The sequence below is a fragment of the Pelodiscus sinensis genome, chromosome 31 (assembly GCF_049634645.1).
Source record: "Pelodiscus sinensis isolate JC-2024 chromosome 31, ASM4963464v1, whole genome shotgun sequence".
NCBI classification, from domain to species: domain Eukaryota; kingdom Metazoa; phylum Chordata; order Testudines; family Trionychidae; genus Pelodiscus; species Pelodiscus sinensis.
Genome location: NC_134741.1, coordinates 3835828 through 3852050, shown reverse-complemented (window position 1 = coordinate 3852050; position 16223 = coordinate 3835828). Strand labels below are relative to the sequence as shown.

The 16223-nt window shown below is 50.7% G+C and overlaps 3 protein-coding genes across 8 annotated transcripts in view; 2 read left to right on the top strand and 1 right to left on the bottom strand.

Annotated features, from left to right (window-relative positions):
* The window catches only part of LOC142821616 (uncharacterized), a 14230-nt gene extending 12278 nt beyond the window's left edge, over nucleotides 1-1952 (bottom strand). Inside the window, exons 1-2 of one of the 5 annotated variants that reach the window (XM_075913156.1) lie at nucleotides 1773-1952; nucleotides 848-964 (exon numbers count right to left, since the gene is read on the bottom strand). In XM_075913156.1, coding sequence (XP_075769271.1) covers nucleotides 848-964; nucleotides 1773-1919 — 264 coding nt within the window. In that variant the 5' untranslated portion in view covers nucleotides 1920-1952. The other 4 variants (XM_075913155.1, XM_075913157.1, XM_075913158.1 and 1 more) reach the window with 4 other exon arrangements.
* LOC142821626 (zinc finger protein RFP-like) overlaps nucleotides 1-16223 on the top strand; it is a 394289-nt gene that overhangs the window by 299362 nt on the left and 78704 nt on the right. The gene's annotated exons all lie outside the window — the stretch shown is intronic.
* LOC142821598 (uncharacterized) lies at nucleotides 1382-16223 on the top strand. The gene is made up of 9 exons (XM_075913066.1): nucleotides 1382-1474; nucleotides 2385-2829; nucleotides 4757-4852; nucleotides 5431-5661; nucleotides 5971-5993; nucleotides 6698-6813; nucleotides 7395-7454; nucleotides 12737-12850; nucleotides 13157-16223. Exons 2-9 carry the CDS (start codon nucleotides 2458-2460, stop codon nucleotides 14572-14574), a joined length of 2430 nt encoding a protein of 809 aa, XP_075769181.1. The 5' UTR covers nucleotides 1382-1474; nucleotides 2385-2457; the 3' UTR covers nucleotides 14575-16223.

Genomic DNA, 16223 nt, shown 5'->3' with positions numbered 1-16223 from the left:
TATAAAGTGCTACCAGGCCATTTGTTGTTTTTTAAGTTTAAATTATACTTGATGGTTTCAAAACTGCAAAGGAACAAGATGCCCTCTTGAGGCCACTGGTAGATGCACTTCAGTGCACCATTCAGAAATGTTTTGGTGAAATAATTGAGGACCTGGAGCTAATAGCAACTGACATCTTGATGCCAAATATTAGGACCACTTGGAACACACATGAAACTGGGATTAGAAAAGGTAAGACTGTCATTTTAGACAAATGAAACTACAAAGAAGCTTGATGGGTATTTGGCGTCTTCAGGAGAGACCATGGAGCTGCTGCACTCTTTTTCTAGAATTAGGGAGCTGTGCGCCAGGGCCAACAGACCTCAGTCTCCATCAGCTGCCTGAGAGAGATTCTTCCGTGTGATGGGACTCATTTTTTCATAGACAAGCAAGGATTGATCAATTTGAAAAAAGATGCTCCTATGGTTGAACAAACATTTTGGAAATTAATCATTACAACGGAAATATGCACACCGTGAATGTGGACAAAATAAATACATTTCTGTAATCTGACTTGTATTTAATTTGGTCCCTCTTCATCTTTATAAATGAAGGCAGTGAGTATCGTTAAATTCCATCATTGAAAAATGTATAGTATAGGTGTGCATATAATATAGAATTATATTATAAGTGTTTATATAAGCGTGTGTGTGTGTTAATGGTGACCTGCAAGAACTCGGGTGGTTAAGCATAGGGTTCCATAGGACAACTAATGTTTACCTTTGCATACTTAAGTACAATTAAGATAGGATACTTTTGTACTTTCACTGAAGTAGTTTTACAGAAGATTACTTTGATTTTTACTTACATTTGTTTCGAAGTAGCAGGACTTTGAGTTGCATTGCACAGAGTAGTGACAGTACAAGGCATTGCATTTGCACAGAGGAAAACAATGAAAATGGGTTGCAGAGACGGGAGAGCGATTCTGTGAGTCCCGGGAATAAGACAAGAGAAAAGCGATGAGACTCTGTCCTGTCTTTAGCTCCCTTTTTACATTGCAAACACCTTTCAAATGCAGCAGCACAAACACACAACTCGAGTGGGCTGGGCGAAGTGCGGGAGGGTCTGCAGCCTCCTGAGCCTGCCCAGCGCCTCCCAGGTGAATAAGGGATTAAAATAAATGTTGAAGGAAATACAAAGGCCCCTGGCCAGGGCCACTCTGTGACTCGCGCCTCATCCCCACTGGGGAAGCTGCATTAACCGCGCTGGGGCTTTGCTCTCGGTGTTGCAGAGTTTACCTGGCGCCCCTCCCCTCACCAGAGCTGAGTCTGCCCAGACTCCGCCCCCTGCATCTGCCCCGTCCCCCGCCAAGTCCACGTGAAGCCGCTTCCCCCTCGAGACACTCACAGCGCGCGGGCAGAGAGACGGGCCAGGGCTCCGCCAGAACCGCTGCGCATGCGCAGTGCCCAGGCAGGAGCCCACAGTGGTCTCTCAGGTGAGCATCCCCCGCCCCCCTCCACTCCGAGACCCACCAGACGCGCTGGACAGAAGCCGGGACTGGCCCACGTGGGCATCTCTCGGCCCCGCCCCCGCAACAAAGGGCCGGTCCCAGCGCCCCGCGCGCGCACCAGCCGCAGCCTCCCCGCCCGCGCAGCCACGTGGGGCCCAGAGCGAACCCTGCAACCCCAGCAGCGCGCGCCGGCCCCGCCCACCTCGGGACACGCCCCCGCTCCCAGCCCGGCAGGGAGGGAATCCCCCGGGTCGCTACACGCGCTGCAAAAGCCCCGCCCCACCTGCGAGCCGGCCCGGGCTCCGAGAAGCGGAAGTAGCCTCTGGCCCGGGGGGGCGGGGCCGAGCAGCGCCCGGTCTGAGCTAAGACCTGGCGCCGGCGTCTGAGCGGAGTCACGGAGCTGCTGCGCATGCGCGGTCTGACGGGCCATTCTACTCCGCCGCGGCCGGGTTTCCGGCTCCGCGCGCGGGCAGGGAAAGGGACCAGACTTCGCCGCGGTTACTGCGCATGCGCCGCGCTCCCTGAGCCGGGAGCCGTTGTGAGGGGCCGTTATTCGCTCCCGGGTGGAGGGGCCGTGCTGGTGGGTCCGGCGCTGGGTATCGCCCGCTAGGGGCGGGTCCGGCTGGGCAATGGCCCCCCCGCCGCTGCGGTCGCCCCCCCGCCTCGGGCTCTTGGCGCTTCCTGATGCTCGCGCTGGGCTGGCGGGGGGTGGTGCTAGGGGTGTGAGGGGCTGCAGAGTGTGCGGGGGGGGGGGGCCCTGGCCTGAGGGGCGCAGCGATGGGGGGCGGTTCTGGCAGGGGCAGTTAGCGGGGGAGGCCCAATGGACCCTGCATGGGGGGAGCGAAGCTTTTGGGGCTTTTTCTGTTTTTAATTTAGATGTTTTTTTCCCCCTCAGTGCTGGTAACTTACCCCCGTCCCCCCACAGACCTGCCCCTCCACTGCCCCGGTCCCCCAGCCCAGAGGCAGCCATGGCTGCAGAGAGCCCCGTGGAAAGTGTCCAGGAGGAAGCGCCGCGTCCCGTCTGTCTGGAGGATTTCACAGCCCCTGTCGCTCTGGAGTGTGGGCACAATTCCTGCCAGGCCCCCCTCAGCCCTCAGGGCAGAGACACTGAGCAGCAGGGACCCCTGCGGCCCAACCGGCAGCTGGCAAACGTGGTGGAACTAGCCAAGCCGCTGAGTTTCCAGGCAGCAAAGAGAGCAAGATGGGACGGGGTGTGCGGGGAGCACCAGGAGGCTCTGAAGCTGTTCTGTGAAGAGGATCAAACTCCCAGCTGTGTGGTGTGTGACAGATCCCAGGCTCACATGGTGGTGCCCTTACAGGAAGCTGCCCAGGAGTACAAGGTACAGAGTGGCTGTCCAGTGTGAAGGGAAATAACATTGTGTTTTAATTACAGGCTAATTTCACTGACTGTTACCAGCCACACATGTGAACCAACCAGTGTAAAGCAGTGGTCTCCAGCCTTTTAAAGTAACACTTTTTGAATTTAAGTGCAATCCAGGATCTACCTCAAACCCAAATACCCTTGCCCCACCTCCTTTGTGACCCTTTTCCGAGGCCCCGCCTCTGCTCATTGCATCCCTTCTCCCTCCCCCATCTTATCTCCCTTTCATCAGGCAGGGGCAGAGGGTTGGAGTGCAGGAGGGGTTCAGGCTCTGTAAGGGAGTTTGAGTTCAGGGGGCTCAGGGTTAGAGAACGGGCTTGGGGTGTGGGAGAGGTACATGACTAGAACAGGGATTCAGGATACAGGCTCCAGCTGCACACTGCTTACCACAGGTGGCTCCTCTGTGGAGGTGCAGTGGGGCTAAGGAAGGCTCGCCCCTGCACCACTCTCAAAAGCAGCCTACAGACTCCCTCTGTTTCTGGAGATAGACTGCAGGGTGGGAGAAGGAAACAGCTCCAAGGCAAAGGGCAGGAGATATGCAGCAGCAGAGAGAGGGGGCAGCTGATTGGTGGCTGGTTGGTGACCACTTCTGTAAAGCCTTCATGATCCAAGAGATGCTGTAAAAAGTAAATGTTCTGGCTTTGTGGCAACTTATGTCAGGTCTTTACAGATACCTGATGTGGGAAATGTTTCTCTGAGGCTCTAAATCCTGAAACCCAGCTCTCACTGGTGGCAGGAAGGGTGTTTGCACTAGGGAAGATGTTAATAATCAGAGAGGTTTAGATTGCAGGAGCTACAGGCCACTCTGTCAATGAGCTGCCTTAGGACTGTAGAAGAGGAGGTTACAAGCTGTTACTGATTGGATGACCAGGAATAATAATCTGTCATTTGCCTTATAGAGCCGCAATGACATCTGGGCCCTGCACAATACCCAGCATGGGAAAGTCCCTGCTCTGAGCAGATCGCAGTCCAGTTAGACAAACTGGGAAGGGAAGGTGGGGCAGCAAGTTGCTCATAGTCGCCAAACACATCAGGGATAGAGTTCGGTCCTGGACCCTAATCCAATTGTTAGACTACACTGCTCCCTGTCCCTCAGCATCACTGAACAGTGATGAAGTGTGGCTGTTAGGAGAGAAAGATGCCTTGATAAAGCCCTAGGCTCGGCAGGGAGAAGAGGTTTCCCACTGGCATGCTGAATTTCTGGTCTGCTCTGTGAGGGGTTAAACTCTGATGCAGCAGCTGGCACTAGATGAGGTTGCTGGGCTGGATGCTGTGTGGGGCCCCGAGCACCTTCACTCCACCCATAGCAGGGTTTCAGGAAGCACAGGTCTATGCCAGGCAGAACTGGGATTCAACTGGATTGTAGCAAGAGTTCAAACTGGTTAACTGATGAGCTAATGTTTATCGGTGCCAAATACCGGTTAAACTCCCCACTGCCCCTGAAGTTCCCACTTGCCTCTGGCAGCTAACGTCAGTCTGTAGCTGCTGGGCGTTCCCATTGGCCAGCAGTTCTTGTGGCCACCCGGGCAGACCTCACAAGAGATCCCTGGCCCCAGGAGAGCCCATTTCCGCTACCAACCCTGCCTGTCAGCAGGTTAAAAAATACTGTCTCCGATAAAATTGTAATCGGTTACGTGATTAGAATTATTAACCACCTGCATCATTCTTTATGAAGGTGCCACCACCGATCTGTCCCCCATGGTCGTAGGTGTCCTGCTGCATCCGCAGTCTTATCCTGTGTATTTTTCTATGGACAAAGCCATGTCCAGGGCTGAGTCCCTGCTGGACAAGGGCAGAGTTCCACAAAACTGGGACTCTCTTAAAGGCAGATAAATGGGCTCCCAACATCTAATGTGGTTTGCCCTCGTGCTTATATGTTTCTTCAGGAAAAATTGGAGACTCATTTGAAGACTCTGAGGGAGGAGAGAGAAAAGCTGCAGAGAAGGAAAACAGCAGCAGAAGGGAAAAGCCAGGAGTATCTGGTAAGTGCTTGTGGCTATGGACCAGCAGGGACTGGCAGTGGGAGGGCTGTGTTAGGAGGCAGACTCCTGTGTGGCCTTGGTGAGGTTGGGCTTGTTTGTGTTTCTCCTGGATCATGAATTGCTGGCTGAGATCCATGTGTAGAAAGGCCTTGAGCATCCGTGTCAGTGCATGAGTTAATGTCCATCCTTTGTGGCTTTCCCACTCATCCTCCCCAGGTGAGCTGAATGTGCCCCTGAAGGACTGTCTGCTCACTTGGTGCATTTATATGTTTGCTTCTTTTTCCTCCCTGGGTATCTCTGTCAGGCTGGTGCTGAGTCCTGCCTCCTGGTGCTCTGGATATGAATTCCCAGAGCCCGTGAATAACAAAAGATTCTGCCCATGACAGACATGGGAACATCCCTTTCAGAGGGACACGGGGCAAAGGAGATGCTGGGAGAGACACATCTACCTAGTAATCACAAAGAGGCAAACTTTAGAGCTTTCCAAGAAATTCTCCCTACTGCGCATTCAGCTCCCCGTGAAAGGGCCGTGGGCTCCATCCATGCCCCTGACCAGCCCTTTCCCTGTTTTCACACAGAAATGGACCCAAGCCAAGAGACAGATAATTGTGGCTGTGTTTCAGCAGCTGCTGCAGTTTCTGAAGGAACAAAAGCAGCGACTCCTAGCCCAGCTTGAGAAATTAGATGAGGAGATTGTGAGGTTCCAGTTTGACACTGTCAGGAACCTCTCTGTGCAGATTTCCCGTATCAGCGAGGGGATCGGGGAGCTGGAGGGGACATGTCAGAAGCCAGAAAGTGAATTCCTGCAGGTGAGACTGAGGGACAAACATCCCAGCTCCTCACACAGCGAAGAGAGGCTCCTGAATCAGACGTGCTCGGTCCCAGTTGACAGATCTCAGTGTAACACCTTGTGCATTGCTGCCATGTGAATGACTCTTGTGCTTTGTAGAGTTACAGGCACAGATCTATTAGAGATGGCAAAGCCCCATTCACTCAGGGGATCCATGTTCCTGGGGCCAGGGCAGGGCCTCTCTTCCTAGGTTTGCAAAATCCCTTCTCAGAGGTCCCCTGTGTGTGTCCAATGGGGCTGAGATTCTTTTCTGTGTCTTTTTTTCTAGGACGTCAGAAGCGCCCTGAGTAGGTACGTGGCTCTCACTCTCTTCACACTGCACAGAGCAGGGAAAAGGCTTGGAGCGGATGTTAGCAGCACATCTCCCCAGAGCTCTACAGCCAGATGTTAGACATGAATTTCTCTGACGCATTTAATTCTGAGGGTCTCATCCTCGCACTTTAGACTCTGGAATTCCCCATTCAGGATCAAGTGTTTCTTAGAGCTGTCACCTCCTTGGGGATTGGTTGCCGCCGGACTGTGGGGTGGAACATGGGCCTGTCACTGCTGGGCACTGAGCACATTCAGTCCAGGACAGCAGGGATCAAGAGTCTGTCCCACTTGAGGGCTGTTTGGAGACCTGTGCGGAAGGAGCTGGGGAGCTGGTGTCTCAGTCAAGTCCCTAGTGGAGAGAGGGGAGCTGGTGTCTCAGTCTAATCCCTAATGGACAGATTCCTTCAGCCCTTCACGTGGGAACCTCCTTTCCCTCAGCATCTAGAGGCCAAGGAGTGAGTTGGCCATGGAGACTCTATTCCCCTTTACTCCCCCAGCCAGTCTCCCCAGGGCAGAAGTGAAGAACAGAAATGGGATCTTTGAGGGGAAGGTTGCATGGCCATTAGATGTGTTGTCCCTGCTCTCAGGCTGGGAGAATTGGAGGCCTGTTAGAGCTGAGACTCACTAGCCAGAACTTACCAGCAGTAAGTGACATACAATCACAGTGAATTGTTTCTGTCCAGGTGTGAGACGGGGCAATTCCAGCTGCCAGAAGAGATTTCCCCTGAACTAGAAGAACAAGTCAGAGGTTTCTCCCAGAAAACGATTGCTCTGTCGGAGACTCTGAGGGAATTCAAAGGTACCTAGAAGGGATGGATGAGGGGAAAGTGTTTCAAGTATCTGAGACCATTGAATCTGGCCTCTGAAGCCAACCTTCCCCTGCCTCAATTCCCACATGGAGAATGACGGCCCCATCACACTGCTCTCCTTAGAGACACTGAGCGAACAGACCCAACTGTTCTTATGTTCTTATGTAACTGCTTGCAGATAGAGCCAGGGGTTTGCAAACTCTGAACCTCCCATTCAGAGATCAAAATGGCCAAAGTTACTGTGATGGCCACGTGTCCCACCACCACTGCTCCAGGATATGATAAGAGGTAGTAAGTGAGTGAGAAGCCAAGTGGGCGGGGGTGAGGAGGGAAGAGTAAATCTTATTTACAGCTTGTCTCTCCTGGGACAGGTGTGAGGCTGCAGGGATATTGGCTCCATTGCTGGGAGGTGCCCCAGTGAGAGGAAATGAAAGTTTCAGACTCTTTCATATTAAATACCTGAGTGTGTGTATCTGGTCTCTGATACAATTGAAACGCAGAGTTCAGAGTGGGACATTGTTATAAAAAGGAGAGCCTGGAATCTCACCTCTCTTCTCCCTTCCCCCATTAGACACGCTGCCCTCTGCACTGGAGAGAGCAAGAGGAAAGTCCCTTGGAGCTTGCAGACAGGGTGAGTTTGCTGGTGGAGATTCTTTAAATGAGAAAATTCTTTAAGTGATGTGAGAATTCCTGTGAAAACATCTTCATGGGATTTTCATTGAAGTTACCAACCAAACCCAGCGAGCATGGTGCACAGAGCCTTGAATCACCCAGTGATCAGTGAGGAGCCCCAGGGGTGCTGCATGGTGACCTGTGGACATTTGGAGAAACACTGGTCTATATGTTTGTGATGCTAAAGGGGTGAAGTTAAAGCACAAAACGTACGGCACCTTCAGGCTCAGATTTCACTGCTCAGTTTCAATATGGGGTTGGTTTCAAACAATAAATAGGCTGAAAGACTCCTTCGCCCAAACTCCCTCCTAGACCCCCTCTATCTGTCCTGTATCCCAAACCGTTACCCCAAGCATCCTCCTTCTCCCAATGCCCATCCCGGATCCTCCATTTCCTGCATTTATGTCATGGAAAAGTGCAGCTCTCAGCCACTTTCTATTTGGCCCCCCATGAAAATTTGGCCCACCTCTTTGAATGGATATGGCTCAGTGAGAGCCAATAATTGAAAGCTGAAGCCAGACTCTTTCAGACTAGAGGAGAGGCACAAATGTTTGATAGGGAAGCGGATTAGCTGCTGAAACAAATGAACAAAGAACTGGTGGATTCTCCCATCTCTTGATGTCTTCAAATCACTGGGGGACTTTCTAGAAAATACACTGTGGGGAAACAGCTTTGTGCCTTCGTAACCGGATTAAGTGTAATGGCTTGTGCCACAGAGGGGGTCAGACTGCATGACTGAGGATATCTTCTGATCTCATGAATCTTAAGATCTCATCCTGCAAACACTCAGTGCAAGTGTTTAATAATAAGCACACGTATTTAATAATAACACCACTATTCAGCTGCTTAACATCACTGATTCTCTATTTTGGAAAGGGATTATAACGTCTCTGTGAGATGAGAGCAATGTTTGTGCTGCAAATCTGTGAATGAAGACTAAGGGTTTTAAATACAACAGCCTGCATTTAACCTATGTCTATGTTCAGGCAGGTGAATATGTGCCTTATCAGAAACACTGGGTGCTGAGAACTAAATCCCATTGTTGCAGATGCAGTAATCTTGTAACTCAAGCCAGGTGCAAAGAGAAATGAATATGGATTTGGGATCTAAGTCCCGTGTGCTGTTAATGGAATATGTAGACTAAAACTTTTGTCCACAGTGGCAGAGTCTAACGTGTGTCACGTCACTAGGGACAGACTGTGGGGAGAATGGGGGTGTGGAAAGGATTAAAGCCCCTTCTGAAATGTCTTTAATTGGCCTTCTCCCCTGCGAGGCTGCAGAACACCCATGTCTGTCTCTAGGGGTACGTCTAGACTACATGCCTCTGTCTCCAGAGGCATGTAGATTAGGCTACCAGACATAGTAAAATGAAGCGGCGATTTAAATAATCGCCGCTTCATTTAAATTTACATGGCTGCCGCGCTGAGCTGACAAACAGCTGATCAGCTGTTTGTCGGCTCAGCACGGCAGCCATGTAATTTTAAATGAAGCTGCGATTATTTAAATCGCCGCTTCATTTTACTATGTCTGGTAGCCTAATCTACATGCCTCTGGCGACAGAGGCATGTAGTCTAGACGTACCCTAGCTCAGCCCCCAGCCTTCAGAACCAGGGACAGGAGATGGCCATGGCGGAGCCGGTTAGCGTCCAGGAGGTGGCTGTGTATTTCTCTGAGGAGGAATGGGTTTTGCTGGACCCGGGCCAGAGAGCCCTCTACAGGGATGTGATGCAGGAGAATTATGAGGCTGTGAACTGGCTGAATAAGGATTCTTGTCCCCTTGGGTAACAAAAACTGGGTGGGCTCTGGAGCAGCTGGGTTGGGTTTGGTTCAGGGTCATTCATTGTCTTTGCCCTCAATGTCATGAGTATCTGCCCCAATAATCCTGGCTCTTCTGTGAAAGACTGTCCCCTCCGTGGCCCCTCCCAGGGAAAACAGGTTCAGGGACTTAACAGCGGAGCTGCTCTTCCCACAGCTAAGGTCTCGCTGCGCTTCCCCCTTATCTTGCCTGTCTTGTGCCTTGACTGGAGGTGTGAGTAGAAGGGCTCAGGCAGGAACAGCAGGTACCAGAGGTCTGGCTCTGGATCTGGCTGCTGTTAGTGGCTGCAGGTTCCCCTTGTGGCAGTGGGCTGAGCCAGTGGAAGGTGGGTGCAGTTCCCTAAGTCCTTTCTTTCTGTAGCTAATCTCTATGGGTTTGTCTACACTACCCCGCTAGTTCGAACTAGCGGGGGTAATGTAGTCATCTGCAGTTGCAAATGAAGCCCAGGATTTGAATTTCCTGGGCTTCATTTGCATGAAGCCGGCCGGCGCCATTTTTAAATGCCGGCTAGTTCGAACCCCGTGCCATGCGTCTAGACGCGGCACGGAGTAGCTAATCCGAACTAGCTACTCCGTGCCGCGTCTAGCCGTGCGGCACAGGGTTCGAACTAGCCGGCATTTAAAAATGGCGCCGGCCGGCTTCATGCAAATGAAGCCTGGGAAATTCAAATCCTGGGCTTCATTTGCAACTGCGGATGACTATATTACCCCCGCTAGTTCGAACTAGCGGGGTAGTGTAGACATACCCTATGACATGCTGTTCTTGCCAGTGGGAGGGGCTGGATGCTGGGGCTGAGGGAGGGTGGGTGAGGCAGTTCACGCTCTGTGAGTATTTTATCCGAGGTAGCTCTGTAGTAGAGAAACATGAGCAGAGCTCTCCTTGCATTTCAGGCACAGGTTGGGTTTCCTTTCAAAAGTTCAGCTTCACACTCTCTGGGGCTCACTTGCCTCTGTGTGCAGTGGAGCTAAATCACATCATCTGTGTTGTCTTTTTAGAGTAAAATATCTTTGGGTAGGGACTTTTTCTTCCTGTGTGAATGTCTGGCTTCATGTTCAGGAGAGCTGTGTTCACTTCTCTGCCCATCACAGTCTTCCTGTGTGACCTTGATCAAATCCCTTAGACTCTCTAGCTGTGTCTAGACTGGCAAGATTTTGCACAAAAGTGGCCGCTTTTGCGCAAAAACTTGCCAGCTGTCTACACTGGCTCCTTGAATTTGCGCAAGAACACTGACGATCTAATGTATGATTGTCAGCTTTCTTGCACAAATACACTGACGCTCCCTCTCGGGAAAAAGCCCTCTTGCACAAATGCTTTTGCGCAAGAGAGCCAGTGTAGATAGGTAAAAACTGTTTTGCGCAAAAAAGCCCCAATGGCGAAAATGGCCACCGGAGCTTTCTTGCGCCAAACCACGTCTAGGTTGGCACTGATGCTTTTGCACAAAAGCATCTGTGCCAATCTAGATGCTCTTTTCCGCAAATGCTTTTAACGGAAAAACGTTTCAGTTAAAAGCATTTGTGGAAAATCATGCCAGTCTAGACGCAGCCTCTGTGTGCAGTCACCTCTCTCTTTAATAGCTATTATAGTGTGTCCCTGTTTCTCAGGGCTGGGAAATATACCTACATTAAAGAGGGATAATGCTTAGCACAGTAGGGTCCTGATTTATACCAGAGTTCCCAGGTGCTGCTGTGATTGATAGTTTTGCTTCCCGCAGCAACTGCAATGCCATTAGAATTGCTGCTAGTGCCACAGAGCGTTGTTATGGCTGTTCAGGGTGGCTCTTTCTGGAGCTCTGATGCCAGCAGCACTGGCAGAGCCTGCGGCTTATCCATGCAGCACAGTTCAGGATTGCCGCTAAGAAAGATCCAGGCTCCATTTGGAGGCTAAGGCACTTGGCCAAGTTTATTGTGAAAAGGAGCAGGATGCTAGTGTCCCAGCTCCTTAGGCATAGGTATAGTGAGACTTGTGCCAACCCAATAACGGTACCAATAAGTCAGCAGTGAGAATGCTGCCCCTCAGCCAGCATCAACATGCCCCTCCTGTGACTTCTCATATATTGACACAAACAAGATGCATGTTCCATGTGTTCTACCCCCTTAGCCTTCTGCCTGTTTGTTTGAACAAAACATCCATATCCATTATCCCCTCATCCCGCTCTTGTGCACAAGGGTCAGTGTCTTTCTGAGCCATCTCTTAGGATTGTGTTTGCAGCTACTGTGGAGATGTGTGTTGATTGGCCTCTTCCTGCTCAGGAATGCGCTTTCCTGGTTAGTTGGTCCCCAGTGTTCCACCATTCTGCCAAAGCCCAGCCTGTTCTAGTTCAAAAAGAATGGACATACACAGCTGCAATAAACCTTTTGCGAATTGTGCTGAGTACCACGTCAATGTGAATGTTCTGATGTGATGACTATGATTATTTTATTTAACAGCAGTAGCACAGTGATCTCCATGGTCATGTCACAGGTGGATCTTCTGAAGAGAAAATGAAGTTCCAAGAAGGGGTGGGGCCAAAGCTGAGGGAAACACGCTCACAAGGTGTAAAGGTGATAGATGCTGTGCAGCCCTGGAGGGGCACCAAATCAAAGGCCAGGCTGGCCACAAGAGCCGGACTGGGAAACCACACAAAGGCTGCTGCTGGCAGAGTAGAACGGAGGCTGCAGAGGGGGAGCTGAGCAACTGCCACAAGCACCGGAGAAGCAGCACGGCCCAGCTCTGCCCTGGTTTGCTCCAACAGAAGCCCAGCACCACCGTGGGCAGCCATGAGAATGGCAGCTGTTGTGGGCAGCTGGCAGGGCCCACCCAGACACAGGCATTTGGGATCAGGTGTGTGGCACATAAGCAGGGCGTGAAGCAAGCAGCCAAGGATTCACTTAGATGCTCAGGCAACTTCCTCTGCCTCCTCCTGGCCCAAGTAGAACATCTGAGCCAAAGATCAGGGCAAGCCCAGTCCACCAGCCAGGGGTTTTGTGGACAGAGACTTGGGGAGCTAGACATCTCCTGGGTCCTTCATCTCCAAGTCCTAGTGACCTGCCATGTGGCAGCTGCAGTCTGAGCCCTACCTGGGGACCTTGGTGTCACACCTTCATGCCCTCACTAGAACTCCCCTTCTGAGCAGTGTGTTGCTGTCCAGCTGTGGGATTCTGGGCGGATGGACCAGGCTGTGAGGGGATCTGAGTTGTACCCTAGAGAGTGCAGCAGAGCGCATAGCTGCCCTGAGGAATGAGCTGGGCCATTCCCAAGGTGGGGGAGTGATGCATCTTTACTGCAGGTGAGTGTGTCCTGGGATCTTGTACCAGCCAGAGCCCAGTCTCTGCAAGGTGGGGAAAGGAGCCTCTCTGGGTGGGGGACTCGGATCCTGGCTCTGGAAGCAGTAATGGCAAAATCCTTAATGAACAAGATCAGCACTTGGTTCATTGCTCTCCAAACAGGATTTCCAGTCTCCGAAACTGATGTGCTCTCCTGGGTGGAGCAAGAGGAGGAGCTGCGGGTCCCAGATCCTGCGAGCTGTGAGGAAGGGGAGATCATCAGCAATACCCAGACAGGTGAGCAATCAGTTAAACTGACTCAGAAACCAATTTCTGTCTCCTTATAGCGGATGTAACTTGTGTGTTTTCATGAACTCTGACTGACTGTTCAGCTTGTCTTCAACTCCAGTCAGAGTGTGGTGGGCGAGGAAAGGCTGGGTTCTCTTCTCTGTGGAAGGGTTGTAAAGGAGGACAACGAACTCAGCTCCTGATAATTTGACCATTATTTGAGCGTGTATCCCCTTTTCTATTCCGCTTTTAGAGTTTCCTTGCAGTTCATCGTGGAGAATAACTCCTGTCTGGATCATTCCTTTGTTCCAACAGGTGACGGGACACTGACTGAGAACCATGAGAAGAGCCTTCAGCAGGAAGGACTGGAGCAAGTGTCTCCATGTGGACTATTACTGAGACGATCTGAAGGACATGTTTTCCAGATACGTGAGCAAGGAGAGAGCTGTGAGAGTCAGTATAGCCCAAAAAAGCAGCAGGGAAACCATCTAGGAGAGGGTAACTCCAGTAGCAGAAGCACAGGGGAGAGAAGCACAGAAACCGTCCAACAGGAAATCCCCCATCAACAGTCATCCTGCACGTGTAGTGACTGTGTAACTCTTCTTGAACATCAAAGGGTCCATACGGGAGAGAAGCCCTTCAAGTGCTCTGACTCTGCGAAAAGCTTCAGTGAGCACTCACACTTTACAGACCATCAGAAAATACATACAAGAGATGCACCCCATAACTGCTCTGACTGTGGGAAAAACTTCAATACAAATTCACACTTGGTTATCCATAGGATGGCTCATACAGGAGAGAAGCCTTTCAATTGCTCTGCGTGTGGGAAAAGCTTCGGTCAGAAGTCAAACCTTGTTACCCATAGGAAGAGCCACACAGGAGAGAAACCCTTCCATTGCTCTGACTGTGGGAAAAACTTCAGTAGTAGCTCAAGCCTTGTTGCCCATAGGCGGAGCCACACAGGGGAGAAACCTTTCAGTTGCTCTGACTGCGAGAAAAGCTTCAGTCAGATTTCACACCTTGTTAGACATAGGAGGACCCACACAGGGGAAAAACCCTTCTACTGCTCTGACTGCGGGAAAAGCTTCAGTAGTAATGGAGAACTTATTACCCATTGGAGGATCCACACAGGAGAGAAACCTTTCAATTGCTCTGACTGCGGAAAAAGCTTCAGTCAGAAGTCAAACCTTGTCACCCATAGGAAGAGCCACACAGGAGAGAAACCTTTCCATTGCTCTGACTGTGGACAAAGCTTCAGTATCAGCACAAGCCTTGTTAGTCATAGGATGACCCACACAGGAGAGAAACCCTTCTACTGCTCTGACTGTGGGAAAAGCTTCCGTAGAAGCTCAAACCTTGTTACCCATAGGAGGAGCCACACAGGAGAGAAACCTTTCAATTGCTCTGACTGCGGGAAAAGTTTCAGTCACAGCTCAAGCCTTTTTGACCATAGGAGGACCCACACAGGAGAGAAACCTTTCGATTGCTCTGACTGCGGGAAAAGCTTCAAAAGAAACTCAGAGCTTGTTACCCATAGCAGGATCCACACAGGAGAGAAACCTTACAATTGCTCTGACTGCGGGAAAAGCTTCAGTCACCGCGCAAGTCTTTTATACCATAAGAGGACTCACACAGGAAAGAAACTTTTCAATTGCTCTGACTGCGGGAAAAGCGTCCGTCAGTGCTCCTGCGTTACTAGCCATCAGAATTCATACAAGAGTGTTGCCTTATAAAAGCTCTGATTGCAGAAAAGGCTTCAAACACAGGTCAGACTTTGTTAAAGATTAGACAGTCCATAGAGGGGAGAAAACCATTCAGTTATTCTGACTGTGGGGAAATCTTCAGTCAGAGCTCAAATCTTCTTAGCCTTTGGAGGACCCACAGAGGGAAGAAACGTATACCCTGAGTTCCCTTTAAGCTGCCTGGCCAGGTGGCTGTGGTCCCAGAAGACCCCTTGGGGAGGGCCTCCTGGGGTACTGACCTGTCCTCTGCCACTCACCTTTCTGCTCTCTGGGGCTTCTCATCACCCGGTCCTGCTGGGGCAGCTCCTTAGTCTCCCATGGCCAAAGCCCTGAGCTGAGATTCCTGCCCCCATCCCTGCCTCTGAGCAGCGGTACAGATGCTGAACCTCTTCAGGTCTGAGGAGAGAGCAGTTTAGGGCCCAGCTTCCTGGGATTGCACTCCCCAAAAAACGGGGTAAGCCCCATTTAGCAATGAAAGGGGAATGTGCACACTGATTGCTCCCATAGGTAGTAATTGTTTACACTGGGCTTGATAGTAAGTAAAAGTGGTTTTATTAAGTACAAGCTGTAGGATTTAAGTGGTGATAAGTGAGAACAGGCAGAGCAAAGCAGATTACAAACTCAAAGGTAAAAAAAAATGCTTTGTTAGTGCTACACTGAAACTTCAGTACAAACTTCTACAAAGTCCCCCTAAAACCTCTTTTCCAGCTGCCCCTCCAAACCAGGGCTCTCTCCCACCCTGGGGTCTTTGGCTCCTTCCTTCAGATGCGGCCCAGCCAAAAGACGAAGTACTCCAGGTGGTTGTTATTTCCAAATAACGGCTTGCTGTGTAGACATGCACTGTAATTCCGAAATAAGGCTGCTCTGTAGATGCATCCCAAGGGTCACTCACCAGTGGCCTGGGCTCCCCAGATTCATGAATCCCAGTGTGGTTTCTGTGGTCCTAAGTCCGGCTTCTGAGGGCTGCAGGAGAAAGACCTGGTGTGGACAGGGAAATCCCAATGAACCTCCCGGCAGAGCGTGACTGGTACCATCTCAGAGCCCTGGTTCCGTCTCTGGGTATAGTTCCTGCTGGGCCTTTTTGGACTACTCCAGATCATTTATTCAGGTGAACTTGTGTTTTTGTTTTAGTAGAATGACATATAGAACTTTTTAACTAACACAGACATGTAATGAGGAAAGAAATAAAGCAGGTTTAGCCACTGCAGAAGAAAACAAGTAAGTTTATTTATTTCCTAGATTCTGAGTCTTAAAAGATTTCCTTATGTTTCACTCTTATAAATGTGAACGTGTTGAATAACCTACCCTGTGTTGTGGGTTTTGTCTCTCTGTGAAGGCCATTGGGTCATGCACTTTGATCTCTGGTTAGTTAGATGTGCAGACAGCACAACACAAATGAGAACTTACCAGAATAATGCATCTGAGGGAGTGGGTCTTTGCCCACGAAAGCTTATGCTCCAACACGTCAGTTAGTCTATAAGGTGCCACAGGACTCCTCGCCGCTTTTGCAGATTCAGACTAACACGGCTACCCCTCTGATAACTTACCAGAATGTTCATTGTATTTTAACCATATGCTAGCCTTTGCCACAAGCTCTGTGTGCAGTTTAAGCAATGACAATGGTCAGTGTCTCTCAGCAG

What these genes read in the sequence shown, in the direction of transcription:
- LOC142821598 (XM_075913066.1), top strand. Translation starts at nt 2,458, where the DNA reads ATGGCTGCAGAGAGCCCCGTGGAAAGTGTCCAGGAGGAAGCGCCGCGT. An exon ending in CCTTGGAGCTTGCAGACAGG is followed by an intron (nt 7,455 to 12,736) that starts GTGAGTTTGCTG and finishes CTCTCCAAACAG; the next exon opens with GATTTCCAGTCTCCGAAACT. An exon ending in CATCAGCAATACCCAGACAG is followed by an intron (nt 12,851 to 13,156) that starts GTGAGCAATCAG and finishes TTGTTCCAACAG; the next exon opens with GTGACGGGACACTGACTGAG.